The sequence below is a fragment of the Peromyscus maniculatus genome, chromosome 6 (assembly GCF_049852395.1).
Source record: "Peromyscus maniculatus bairdii isolate BWxNUB_F1_BW_parent chromosome 6, HU_Pman_BW_mat_3.1, whole genome shotgun sequence".
Classification (NCBI taxonomy): domain Eukaryota; kingdom Metazoa; phylum Chordata; class Mammalia; order Rodentia; family Cricetidae; genus Peromyscus; species Peromyscus maniculatus.
In genome coordinates, this window is record NC_134857.1 from 75,747,585 (window position 1) to 75,762,177 (window position 14,593).

The 14,593-nt window shown below is 43.8% G+C and overlaps 1 protein-coding gene across 6 annotated transcripts in view; it reads right to left on the reverse strand.

The window, feature by feature from the left end:
• Positions 1 to 14,593, reverse strand: part of Rprd2 (regulation of nuclear pre-mRNA domain containing 2) — a 57,078-nt gene continuing 42,485 nt past the window's right edge. For 2 of the 6 annotated variants that reach the window (XM_076574577.1, XM_076574576.1), the window contains 3 exons: positions 12,055 to 12,255; positions 5,010 to 6,049; positions 1 to 4,727 (listed from right to left, as the gene is read on the reverse strand). In XM_076574577.1, coding sequence (XP_076430692.1) covers positions 3,291 to 4,727; positions 5,010 to 6,049; positions 12,055 to 12,255 — 2,678 coding nt within the window. In that variant the 3' untranslated portion in view covers positions 1 to 3,290. Of the gene's footprint in view, positions 6,050 to 12,054; positions 12,256 to 14,593 lie in introns of all 6 variants that reach the window. The other 4 variants (XM_016001112.3, XM_042279520.2, XM_006982556.4 and 1 more) reach the window with 2 other exon arrangements.

Genomic DNA, 14,593 nt, shown 5'->3' on the forward strand with positions numbered 1-14,593 from the left:
TTTAGAACTAGTTATTTTATTAAATGATATTAATACACATTCCAAAGGATTTCATTGTTGTCGCCTCTAAAGCATGTACTTGTTTTCCACACTGAACACGTGAGAATATCAATCCAACATATCTATTTTTTTTTTAAATCTTAACAGATGTGCCCACCAATTAAAAATATGGAGGTGGGGGGGGAGCAGTAATTTACAGCCGATTCAAACCCTAACAGCTGAAGCCTAACTGCATCAACAGGTACCGTTAGGACTGAGTGGGTATTCTGCAGTAAGAAAGCTGAGCCTATTCGCATTGTCTAGATAGGCTTGCTGTACCATACACATCACGGTTTCTGGTATCAGAAAGGGTCAAAGTCCTACACTGCTCATAGCACCCTCCAGGGAATCAAACTGAGTTCTGTTGACCTCTATTCTTGGGAGGGCAGAGAGGTGCAGGGAGGAGCTACCATCTAAGCTGACTGGAGAGTAAACTCTCAGAAAACCTTGAAGGATCCTATTTCTGATCTAGCATCACTGAATTCTGTGTGGTACTAGTGTATTCATAGAATTCTTTGTCTGTGGTTTTACAAGGAGCACCAAGGAGCACCAAGGACCTTAGTGACAACTACTAATTCTGCTTCATATGACTCATGTCCTTGCTAAGACACACTATGTTGTGCATTCTTTAAAAAATATCTTGTTTATTTTTTTTAAACTCAGGGTGAAATACAAAAGTCAGAGCATGGTACGGAGTTTAAATCACAGACACGGAAAGAATAATATCCCTTGTTTTATCTTTATGAATACCAGAAATGTCTTTTGTTGCACTATATCACATATATACAGTTGTCTTCATTTACTGTTGTAGACAGATTTCCTTAAAATATCTGACAGCTTCATACGATCCTCATTTCCACCCTGAAACACACTCAAGATTTTGTGGCAAAAACAAAACAAAAACATCCCCAAAAAAACCCAACCCCTGGTTAGTCCATCCTTGAACTGTACAAAGTATCCCTTCATGTATTGGCCATTATGCTTTTCAGGACAATTATCTTGCTTCACCATTCCAGAAACCACTTTCCTGATACTCCATGCTTTCTTAGAAAATCAAATGGTCAGAGAGCCTTTTCAAGTAAACAGTATGTTTAGCTTAAACAAGAGCGGTAGAAAGAATTCACATTCTTTTGTTCTAGACTGAAACACCCCCACTTAAAAAAAAATCAATTCTTAAAGTCACAATTCCCCTGCCCCACCCCCATTCTGTTTGATGCTTTTATTAATAAACAAATGTCTGAAGACTCAACATAACTCTACTTCTTTTGCTTTGCTATGCTATATACCCAATCCCCTCACAAGGTCATGGTGTCATGTATTTTTGTGGGGAGAACTACAGGGCCGAGAGGCTTGAGAAAGGAAAAAAAGAGGAGCTGGCTCAAAATGGGATGTGCACGAGGAAAATGTCTAGCTGCAATGCACCCTTACAGAGAACACAGAGCCCGGACCATGACGGACAGCCTTTCTTCTGAAAAGTGGTTTGTTCTGAGACAAAGGATTGTCTTTAACCATGTGCTGCACTTTCCTCCATCTTTGCTACCCCACTGAGGAATTCAAATCACTCCTTACTTCCTTATAGTTCTATTCTAACTTGCTAAAATTCCTTCAAAAGCTCCACACATTGTTTTACACACCTACCTGGAGACTATTAGCGTTTACCGTGGTGAACACACCAACAGAAATTGTAGTAAGCAGTATGTGCTTCCCAGATAAAGATAAAAGCACTCCAAGCACAGTGATTGTCTTTCCCCTAAGTATTAGATGCAGAAACACAAACAAGCCTTTCAATGCAGGAAAGCAAGCTCTTCCCTCCATGGCAAGGACTCAGGTAAAACATCTATCAGTGGACAGGAAGGGCTGGAGGTGGGTACTGAAAACATCAAGGTGCTATCTGCTGAGGGCCATCTTGGATTTCTCAGGACCCCACTTGCTCTGTGAAGATGGCCAGCAATACCCACCTGTCTCTAAGACACACCTGCAGAGTAGCACTTAAAGATACCACTCATCTCCGCTGAAACAGCAACAACAGCGGTGAATACATGAATGAGATGGGAAAAATCTTAAAGACAAAATATTTCCCTTTCTCTAGTAGTTAATGTTTGCAGAAAACCACCACTGAGGCACCGTAGTAAAAAGTGTCTAATTAAACATTTAAGAAGGCAGGGAAAATATTTTACCTACACCTGTTTAACGATTTAGTCAGAATTAAGAACCGAGGGAGAACAAGTCAGGGAAAGCAGGGGTCAAGGGCTCAGAACAGATGTGTAGAACCATCCAAACGCTTCCCGGTTCCTTGTTTACAAAGGACAGTGGGTCACACAGCACCTTTAAATGATCCCTTCCCTAGCTTTACACAGTGATGAATGATCTCATTTTAATATTGAAATTATATTCCGTTCTTTTTTCATTTAAGGAAGAGACTTTTCTTTTTTCTTTCTTTTTGAGACAAAGTTCCACTATATAGTTCACGCTGGCCTCAAATTTGCCATTCTCTAGTCCCAGCCTCCCAGGGCTGGGGCTGTGGGTGTGTACCACCACACCCAGCCAGAGAAAACTTTCTACTACACAGAATGAAGCTTGTACTGCCTCAGATTCACTGTCTGGTAATAGTTCAGAAGAGGGTGCTTAAAAAACAAAAGATAAAGAACTCCCTTTCAACATGCCTTTAGAATAAAGCAAATACACCTGGCAGGCCCCAGACTGCCCACATTTTGTCCTTCTGCAAACACCTCTTGGCCTTCAGCAGGGGAGAGAACACACAGAAGGGAGCCAAGCTGGTCACAGAAGCTGCTTAGCTGGAGAGGGACAGAGACAGGGACCCTCCCACTGCTATTAGCAAGGCCAAGCCCCAAATGACACCCCAACATTGCACATGTTATTACCTGTACTGACCGAAGTTTTATTTCAAATGTAAGTTATCTCTCCAATAGATGAGATAAAATATTGTTTACCTCCCCACTCCCGAAACCCCCAGCCAAATGAAGTGACTTTGGTTATGTTTACTTTTTTTTTTTTTAAGAAAGAAGAAAAGGAAAAAAGAAAAATACAAACAATTTGGGAAAGGTCCTAAGTGCAGGAGAGAGGACTAGATAATAGTAAACTGTCACCAGTATGCTTTCTGAATTTGGAAGGGAGGCCCTTCATTAAAAACAAACAAACAAACAAAATCAAGAGAGGAAACAAAAACAAGAAACCAAACTGCTACTTCCAATGCTCTCTAGACTGTTCAAAATGCCTTTCCCTGATTTCCATCAGTACCTGGGAGGGAAGAATGGGCGTTTTGGCGCAAAGAACGGAGGGCCTCTAACAAAAGGTGGCCGGGGTCTCTTTAGACTGTGGAATGGGTCTCTGCCGAGAAAAGCTTCCCTAGGCCGAAAGTCTGGCCGGGGACTCCGTAAAATCATACCACTCCGGCCGATGGCGTCTCTGTGGGGGGGGCCCAAGGGAAGGCCGCCGCTGCTGCTGCCGCCTCCCCCACCTCCTCCAAGGGTTGGGCCCAGGTGCTCCAGAGGGTGGGAGGGTAGGCTCAGGCTTTCTCGTGCCCGGCTAAGACCAGGGCCATTGAGGTCCCTGGGTCCTGTGAGCACCCCGAAATGCTCAGCCAGGGTCCCTTGAAGGAGGGAACTATGGTCCTTGGGAAAAACTGCCACAGGCCCAGTCACTCCATGCTCTGGCAGTGGTGGAGTTGGGAAAGGTACGACCCCAGAGACCCCAGGGTGGTCAACAGGGGGTGGAGGAGGGGGCGGGGTAGCAAAAGGGACAGCACTCCCACCACTGCTGCTAAGCTCCCCGGGGGGTGGAGGAGGGGGCGGGGGAGGGAAGGGAACTCCGCTGTGCTCTCCAGGAGGAGGTGGTGGGGCAGCATGGGCCAGAGTTGCCTCCTTTGTAAAGGGGTTCGAAAGATCCACCGGGGGCAGATGAGTGGGTGCCTCTCGAGAGAAGATACCACCATGATCCTTAGGAGGGGCAGGTGGGGCAGATGATGGCCCCACTGGCTCTCTTTGGAAGGGTGTCCCATGTTCCAAGGGGGATGGGGGGAGATGATGCTCAAATGTTGAGTTGAAACTGCTGGAATGAAAGCTGGAGACACTCTCCTGAAACTGGGGTGCCCGTTCCTTGTATGGCGTTGTCTTAAAGCCAGTGAGGCCTCCGCTGCTCCCACCCCCAAGGGATGCCAACTCAGAGGCACTTGAGGGACCATTGTCAAAAGAGCTGCCTGGTGTGCTCAGATCAAACCACCCTCCTCTTGAGACCTCACGCCCATGTCCTCTATTCCCCTTCCCAGGAAGGCGGATGGACTCTACAGTCTGTATCGGCTCCCCTGACGCCCTCCTATTGGCTGCGTTATGATAGCCCAGAGTTTCTATGGGGGCCCCCTTTTCTTCTGTGCTGTCAGGCAAGTCTAAACAGGAGGAGGAGACTCGGGTTTCTATGCGATAGTGTTCTTCTTGTTGCTGGTCAGGTAGGCTGGTAGGCAAGGTAGGCTGGGTGAGGTTTGACAGACTGACACCATCACTTGAAGTACCCTTGTTGGGGGTCTGGCCAAAATGCTTATCATCTGAGGGTTTGCGTGAGGCGTTTTTAAGCATATTCTTAAACTCAATCGTCGATGTGGTGGAAATCGTGGAGGCCAGGACTTTCTCCACGCCTGATGTGGGTGGGTGGCCCGTTGGAGCAGCAAGGGTATTCTGCGAAGAGAAAAGGGAACGATGTGGGACTGAGTGAGGAGAGTCTGGGTACTGCTTCTGTGGCAAAGTGAGATGCCCAGTGGTAGACTGAGACAAGCTACTGTGGTTGGAATCAGGGGTGAAAAACGAATCATTCTTACTCGGTGATGGTGACCGATCAGACCCAGGTTCATTCCCTCTTATGCTGAAGGCACCAAATAGCCCAGGGGGAGATGAGAGATGGTCACAGTTCTCACTAGAGTCTAGGAGGGCCCTTACAGATGGAGGGAAGGCAGACTTTACCCCAAACTCTTGGGCCCTGTGGTTATAACTGGACAGGATTGGCTGGTACTCGGTAGCGTCAGAAAGCTTGCTTGACTTTAGGATGGATTTGGCTGGTTTCTTCTCTAAGTTCATCATGGCAGAGGGTGGAGGCCCTGAATACTCAAAATCTCGATAATCCTCATCTTCCTGGAAAGAAGTATCAGGGAAGAACTTTTCCTGTGAAGAATCCATCAGGGAAGATGGTCTCTCGACTCCCTCAGACGGCTGCTTGTAGGGAGAGTCACTGGCTAGGCCAAAGGGCCGATATGTAGACACAGAATTGGGGAGCTCTTGGGGGTAACTTTCATCTCTTCCAGGGGGTGGTGATCTTGTACTGCTGGGTGTTGAGGAACCAGGGCTGATGATCTTAGACAGCAGGGACATAGTGTCGACGCTGCTGGACGTGGGCTTGTCCATCATTTCATCCTGGGTGGGTGTCCCACTCCGTTCGTCCCGAACAGGGGTTCCATCAATGTTGTCAGCCGAAGTGCTAGTGGGACCACGCTGGAAGTCTGAGGAATGGCTCTCCGACGGGGCACTGGATCCCAAACTGCTCAGGATCGGGATGTTTAAGTTTAAGCCACTGAAACCAGGATTACCTTTTAAGAAGTTGTGGATCTTCATTTCCAGGCTTGGGGAAGTGGACTCTGATTCCAGCTTTGGCTTGGAGACCTCTGAGGATTGGCACATGGCAACTTCAGGAGGTGGGGCAGCAGGGTTAGTACTGTGGGCCCCTGTGAATCCTAAAGAACTGGACGGCAATTTGAAAGTAGTGCTTGGGAGCGCTGGGCTCTGGCCCACGGACGCCTTGCTTGCTGAAGTCGAAGAGACTTCAGCAGTTGAAGAATTAGGAGAATAGCTGAAGCTTTTGGAAATAAAGGACTGCGTATTGGAAAGCAGGTTTCGCCCCTTTATGGTAGAGCCTGTGGTGCTAGCAGGGGAAGCTGTAGAGCTCTGGGATGTAGCTTCACTGGCTGGCACTGGGTTCCCAGTAACACTCTGAAGTAAAGATGACAGGCCTGCAGAAACACAGATCAGCAGGGTTAAAAAGAACAACTACCCACATCCTAATGCAAACAAGGCTGGCTTATTAGATACTATCATTCACTCTGGTGGGAATCAGATGGATTTTCAAATATGGAATTAAAAGGACTCCAGACTAAACAGGCAACGTCTGGATGTCACAAAAAACATCGGGCCTATTTATCAACCTAAGACAGCAAAGCATTCAGATATTTCCAGGACAATCCAGACACAAGTCCAGTAATAAAAGGTCACAGGAAAGAGGGATTTTTAATGTCAGAATCATTCATAGCTTAAACAAAGCAAAGCAGGAGTGGAACGGAAGAAAATTCTTCTTAACACAACATTCTAAGCCAGTATCTGTGTCTGAGCTGTAGAACTGCTCTAAACACAATGAATATTCCCACCTTTCCATCCTTCACAATTTACTCCAATATGTTAGCATGCACTGTTGTTTTCAAGAAGAACATACACAAAATTCAGAAATCTGCTTCAATAGGGAATACTTTTTTCAAGAAGTCTATCTCTTGCTAGATTAGAATCACACTAAAATCATTTTGTATGTGTATGGGTGTCTGGCCCTCCGACCCTCCTGTACGTCTCTGTACCACAGGAATGGAGGAGGTCAGGAAAAAGTACTGGATCCCCTGGAACTGAAGTTACCAACAGCTGTAAGCTATGTGGGTGCTGAACATTCTCTCTCCAGTCCTGTCTTTTTAATTTAATTTTATTTTATTTACTTTTTCATTTTATGTGCATTGGTGTTTTGCCATGGGTGTCAGATCATTTGCCATGGAATTACAGACAGTTGTGAGCTGCCATGTGGGTTCTGGGAATTGAACCTGGGTCCTCTGGAAGAGCAGTCAGTGCTCTTAACCACTGAGCCATTTCTCAGCCCCAGTCCTGTTTCTTTTATTTGGGGGGGGGGGAGTGGGGGGTGGTGGTGGGTGATGACTCTCATATAATCCAGGCTGGCCTTAAACTCTAATCCTCTTGGTTCCACCTCCTTAATGCTGGGATTTTAAGTGTGTACCATTACACCCAACTTTTTCCCCCCTTTAAAATTCCAACTTATTTATGTACTTATTTATTTTTGAGGCAGAGCTCAACTACATAGCTCTGGCTGGCCTGGAACTTGCTATATAGACCAGGCTGGCCTTGAACTCATGGAGCTCTGCCTGCCTCTGCTTTCTGAATACTGAGATTAAAGGTACATGCCACTACAGTCTGACTGTCTTTTTTCTAAATTATTTTTAGTTATATTTGTGTAATGAATGCCATGTGTGTTCAGGAGCCTGTAGAGGATGAAAGAAGGCATTAAATGTTCTGGAGCTGGAGTCACAGGTGGTTGTAAGCTACCAGATGTGGATGCTGGGAACAGAAGCTGGGCCCTATGCAAGAGCAGGACATGCTCCAACTGCTAGGCCACTGTTAGAGTCCCTTTTTGGTTTTCTTCTAGTTTTTTTTTTGAGACAAGGTGTTGCTATGAAGGCCAGGCTATCCTCAAACGTTCAATCTTCCCTTCTCTTAAAAAATGTGGGGATTACACAGGTGCATCACAGAGACAATGCCCTCAGGACCAGGTCTGTCTGTAAAAGACAGCAGTGACAAACAGAAACAGGCACCACGAGGACTACAAACCAGACCAGCAGAAGTGCTCATCTTTTCCTACAAGAATGCACAGTTCCTGTTGTATAGCTAGGAAAACCCAAGGATTATCAATTAGTACAAATTTCAATGATGAGATTCAACCATGTACACCGACTGACAAACCTCAGAACCATGGAAAAAGAATTCAAAGTGCTCCTGAAAATGAAACAAAACAAACCCTGGATCTCCTTACATATAGCTAGAGGGACTCAAACTCAAGATATGCCTGCCTGCCAAAATTACAAATGTATACTTCAATGTCCAGGCAGAAAATAGTCTAGAAGACAAAAAGCTGAAAAGAAACTAACATAAGATCATATTCAGCCAATCATACTTTGTCAAGTTTACTCACTTTCTAGTCATAAATGAAAATTCCAATTCTTACTAAATCTACCAAAACTATCTTTTGGTAATGAAACATCTAAAGAAAATATTCCTGATACTTTAGTTAGTGCTTCTTCAAAATATCAAATTAAAATCGTATATACTAAGGGATTAATTTTTTTTTTAAATTTCCCTTGACTTCCAATTTTTAAAATTAATTCTGTACGTGCACATGCACATGTGGTACCTACACGTGGAAGCCAGAGGTCAACCTCAGGTGTCGTTTCCCCAGGAGCTATCCACCTATTTTGAGGCAAGTTCTCTCACTGGAACTGGGGCTAACTGATCAGCCATGTCGGCTGGCCAGCAGTTTTCTTCTGTCCCGACTTCTCTGGTGCTATGATCACAAGCACATGACCCCAGCGTGGATGTCAATGTGGGTGCTGGTGACTGAGCTCTGGTCCCACGCCTGTGCAGAAAGCAGTCACCACCTGAACAACTCCTAGAGTGAACTCAAGCACCTGGGCCTCCTCAGGCCATAGTCACTATATGGCACATGTCAGTACACTTCCCTTCACCCTCCTCTCCTACTGTCCTCCCTTTTGGTAGTCACTTCTCTGCAAACAGCGATTCCATCTGCTTTCATGGCACACCTACTTCACCCCAACCAAGATCTTCTCTTTCATGAATCTCTGTTTTAACATCTACATAGACATAGACACAATTCACTATGCCTTTAAGAGAAAATATGGGTATTTATTTTCTTTTTGTGTCTGGCTTACTCTGCTTAGCGCAGTAATCTCCAGTTACACCACTTCCCTGTGAATGTTGGGTTTTTCATACTCTTCATAAGGCTGAATTAAATTAAATGTGCATATGTGCACATTTGATCTATTTGTGGATGGGTATCTAGGCTGGTTCCATTGATTACTAAAAGGAAGGCAACATTAACAAAGACACACAAGAACCTCTGAGGTGTGTTCATTTGAGCTCTTCAGGTGTAGACCCAGGAGCAACTGTATCTGAGCTCTATTTTCAGTCCAGAAAGTTCACCCTGACTTCCACGGTGTCTATACTTATTTACAAACCTACAGCACCAGACACACATTTTACTATTATTATTGCTTTTGCTTCATATGAGCTAAGAAAGTGCTCTACACTGAGCTACACTCCTCGCTCAGGTCCATCTTTTGGAGACAGTCTTGCATTGTGCCCTGGGATGCACTAGGACTTGCTCCTTAGCCTACACTGGCATAAGTTGTGATCCTTCTGCCACTGCCTCCCAGGTGGGAGTCACATGTACCATGCCTATCCTTTGATTATTTATTCTTTTGTTTTTCGAGACCAGATATTCTGTAACTCACCATACAGACCACACAGGCCTGAGACTCACAGAGATCCACCTAACCATGCCTCCCAAGTGCTGAGATTAAAAGCATTTGGCACTACATCCCACTATTTATTTGTTTTCTCAAATGGGCATTTGCTACATAGCCCAGGCTAGCCTCGATAATCCTGTCCAAATGCTGGGATTACAGACGTGAGGTATATGTGATTTTTACAAAGAGATTCAGTGTTATATTTCAGATACTGCGGGACATGTTCTTCATGTCCACTGTTTTTCAAAGGTAGACACTGTCAGGCCAGTGAGACAGCTCGGCAGGTAACACACTTGATGCCAAGCCTAATGACCTGAGTTGAATTCTCAGCACCCACACTGTAGAAGGAGAGAACCAATTCCCACAATTGTCCTTTGACCTCCATAAGCAATGAAGCTCATGTACCCCACCCCCACCAATAAATAAAAAAAAGTAGATTTCTGTAATATGTAAAATTCTTTTCTGTCACTTTACTACATCTCTTTCATCTCAACAAGCTATAAAGTCTTTCTTTTGAAAAATTGTCAACAGGATTATGGATGACAAAAACAGAACAAAGTTCTAAAAAATTTTTTTCTTTACTTTCTTTTTTTTTTTGTTTTTTTGTTTTTCAAGACAGGGTTTCTCTGTGTAGTTTTGGGGCCTGTCCTGGATCTCGCTCTGTAGACCAGATATACAGGACTCAAACTCACAGAGATCCACCTGGCTCTGCCTCCTGAGTGCTGGGATTAAAGGTGTATGTCACCATCGCCTGGCTCCTTTTTTTTTTTTTTTTTTGAGACAAGGTTTCCAAACTCAGATCTGCCTTCCTCTGCTTCCCAAGCGTTGGGATTAAAGGTGTTAAAAAAAAAAAAAATTGTACTCTGTGAGCAGTGGTAGCACAAGCCTTTAATCCCAGCACTCAGGCAGGAGGACAGCCTGGTCTGTAGAGCAGAAAGGACCCTAAGATACAATGATGCATCTACGTGGAAAAACGAAGGAATGACTTTAAATTTTTGTTTGTTTGTTTGTTTGTTTTTTGAGACAGGGTTTCTCTGTGTAGCCCTCCCTGTCCTGGAACTTGCTCTGTAGATCAGGCTGGCCTCAACTCAGAGATCCACCTGCCTCTGCCTCCCAAGTGCTGGGAGTAAAGGCGTGGGCCACCACTCCTGGCTGACTTTGAAATTTTTACTACATCTACAGGATGGTGGTAGAAAAGGAGAACTTGGAAGCAGTGGAATCTCTCTTGAGTTGTACCAGATGAGCTGTTGTATATTACCAAACTTTTTTTTGGTAAAAAAAAAAAATAAAAATAAAAAATCTGATAACAATAAAACGGGCTGGAGAGATGGCTCAGAGGTTAAGAGCACTGGCTGCTCTTCCAGAGGTCCTGAGTTCTACTCCCAGCAACTACATGGTGGCTCAAAACCATCTGTAAATGAGATCTGGTGCCCTCTTCTGGCCTGCAGACATACACGCTGGCAGGACACTGTATACCTAATAAATAAATAAGTCATTAAAAAAAACAAACAAAAAACTACAACACAAAAATAGAATCCCACTGTAGCCTAGGCTAGCCTATAACTTGAAATCTGAGTTTCCTAAGAACTGGGATTGCTGGGAACATCAATTCCTGACTGCTAATTCTAATAGACAGGGGTTTCATATGATCACTGAATGGTATTTAGTTGTGTAAAATAAAATTCTGTATTTGAAGATCAACCCAGAACAGTTTGGGAAAGAGAAAGGAATACTTACCTACACTGCTCTACTCATACAGCACAAGGTTCCTCACTAGCAACACAGACATTCTAGACTACATACATCCTGTGGCTGGAGACCATGCTATGCATTACAGGATATTTAACATCTGTCTGACCCGGTTTCACAATGCTGCACTGTTCTGGAATCTATAATTAATTGCATAATTATACTGAAATGCTTAAGAAGGGGTTGTTGTAGGTACCTGGAAAGTAAGATTTGAAAGATCAGGTATGATTCATGAAAAATTAAAGCAGTTTTATGTACAAGACATAACTAGGAAAGCCAAAAAGAGAAGTTGAAATGAGGTAGAGATTATAGACAGAAGAAGGGGAAAAAAAGATATAGGTCAACATGAGACCTAAACACGCACCAAGTGTGGTGGCGAACTCCTTTAATCCCAGCACCTGGGAGTCAAGAGGCAGGTGGATGTCTATGAGTTCAAAGACAGCCTGGTCTACAGAGCGAGTTCCAGGATAGACAGAGCTACACAGAAAAATCCTGTCTAGAACGCCCCCACAAAACCAAAAATCTATACTAAGAGCTGGGATTAATGTAACCCCCAGGGGTGCCATAGTGCAGGTCAGAGTATTAAATAATCAAGAAATCTGGTTTTTAGTCTCAGATCATCACACATCAGACAGACTTATGACCTTAACCAACCATATTACCTCACTGAGTCTAGTTTTCTTACCTGAATGGGAGGTAATAGACTAGATAATATTTATGCTGTTTTAGTGTTGACATTTTCAATTCTATAAATGCCACCTCTTAAGTGGTAACTATAAAGGCAGTAATGAGTTAACTATACTGTACATTTCATGGCTTTGGATTCCTTAGAGCTAGAATCCAAGATTACACCAGAGACGAACATTCAATTCAAGTCCCTCTGGCACATGTCCGTTTACCTTGGAGTGCAGGGGCTGACTGTGTCTGGGTTTTAGAAAGAGCAGAGAGAATGCTCTCTGGGGTGATCTCCACCTTTGAGAGGATATTTGCCAGAGGGTTGTGAGATGTTGTTGTGGCAGGTGCAGGTGTTTTCAGGCCACTGGTGAGGTTGCTGGGACTGGTAGGCGTTCCTGGAGAAGGTCTTGATGCAGAACTGACCCCTGGTGGCAGAAAGATGAACTCAAGAAAATGCAATACTCCATTCATGACACTTTCCACTCAATGAATGATTGTTTAATAGTAATTCTTGTGACTGATCTACAAATAGTGCCCATTTGACACATACAAAGAAAAACACCTGAAAATATGAACTGTTCTATTTGGAATAGTCTTAAAACAAAGAAGCACTATGTTATTTTCACGCACATTGGTTTTAGGAGCAGCAACCAGCACAGACCAGGCAACCTACTTCTACTGATGGTATGACTGGGTGTATATGGGGTGTGGTGGTGGTATTATGGGATCAGAGGCACTACCACTACAGAATGCAGCCACTATGAGTCTATGTTATTGGCAAGGGTTTTTCTATTTTTTGTTTTTTTTTGAGACAAGGTTTCTCTGTGTAGCCCTGTCTGCCCTGGAACTCGCTCTGTAGACCAGGATGGCCTTGAACTTACAGAGATCCGCCTGCCTCTGCCTCCCGAGTGCTGGGATTCAAGGTGTGCACCACCACTGTCTGGCGGCAAGGGTTTTTCTTTTGAAACAGCCTTTTAAATGACATTATACAAACAAATTCTTTCATACTTTTACATTTCAAAACATTGGGTTGGTTATTAACACAGTAAAAAGGTAAACGCTGACAGGAGAAGAACATTTGATTTCTTAAAAAAAAAAGAAAGTCACAAAAACCACTACGAGCAGGTGTTTTACAAAGAAACATAAATAAGCAAATGAAAAAAAGTCTTTAATTAAAAGAATAGATATTATCTTTTCAAGATTGAATGTAACAATGGGAAGGGTTAGGAACAATTAAATTTCCAAATACTATGAATATAAAACAGTATATTCTCTTAGATAACAATTTAGTTCTAACACGTGAAAATGCTGTTTTTTGGTTTTGTATTTTTGAAACAGGGTCTCCAGTTGTGCTGTGGCGGCGCACACCTTTAATCCCAGCACTCGGCAGACAGAGTCAGGCGGATCTCTGTGAGTTTGAGGCCAGCCTATACAGCGAGATCCAGGACAGGCTCCAAAGTTACACAGAGAAACCCTGTCTCAAAAAAACCTTTAAAAAAAAAAAAGAAAGAAAAGAAAAAAAAAAAAAAAACAGGATCTCAAGGGTCTCACAATAACCATGGCTGGCCTAGAATTCTTAGTCCTCTGGCTTTGGTTTCCTGAGTGTCAGTGTTACAGGTAACACTGTATCTAGGATGCTGATCCTCCCCTCCAAAAATAATACAGAGTGGGCAGGGCATAGATGAAAGAATACTTGCTTCCCTATCTTTCTGCAGCTGCGCATTGCACACTATAGTACTTTTATTGTCGTTGTTACTGTGTAGATAATGGGGAGCACGTGGAAATCAGTGACAGTTTTGTGGAGTCAGATCGCTCAGCCACCTTCATGAGATCCTGAGAAATGAATGTAGGGCTCATCGGGTTTGCACAGCAAGGACCTCAGCATTCTTTATAAAGCAAATGCTGATAACATAGCAGTGTATAACAACAAGGATCACCACACATTACAGCAGCTGTTAGAGTTAATGGAGATGCATTCTCTTTTCTGGTGTTTGTGTCATATGCACAGGTACACACGCCCACATGTGTGCACATGGAGGCCAATGACACTGGATGTCTTCTTCTGTCACTGTCTCATTTCTGGAGATGGTGTCAATCACTGAATCTGGAGCTTTTCGTTTCTTCTAGACTGGTTGCCAACCCCCAATATCTACCTGTTTCCACTTACTCCAAATGGTGAGGTTCTAGACACCTGTGGTTAACCTGGCTTTATGTGGTGCTGGGGATCTGAACTCAATGGATACTCATCCTTATGCACTTCCCTCACTGAACCATTTCCCTACCCACTTTCATCTTTTTTTCCAGAAAGGCTCTCATGTAGCCCAGGCTATCCTTCAACTCCTGATTCTCCCGCCCCTCCGTCCAAGTGCTGAGATCACAGGTGTGTGCCATCACAACCAATCATTTAGATAAGTACAGACAGACAAAGCAGTTAAGGTTTTAAATAAGATGGCTTAAAAATAACATGGACAATGTTTATTTTTTCTTAGTTTGTCAAAACAGGGTTTCTCTGTGTAACAGCTCTGGCTGTCCTGGAACTCACAGAGATCCACGTGCCTCTGCCTCCCAAGGGCTGGGTGGGATTAAAGGCGTGCATCACAGCCGCCCAGCCAATGTTTCAATTACCAAAAGAAGTATTACAAATACCGAATCTGTCAAATCAGCATCCATGCATATGTGTGGGTGGTTTGCTTTGGTGTATTTTTGAGCTTTTCTATAACATCTATTAATTTTTTAATGTAAATTTAATGAAAAAATTTAAAG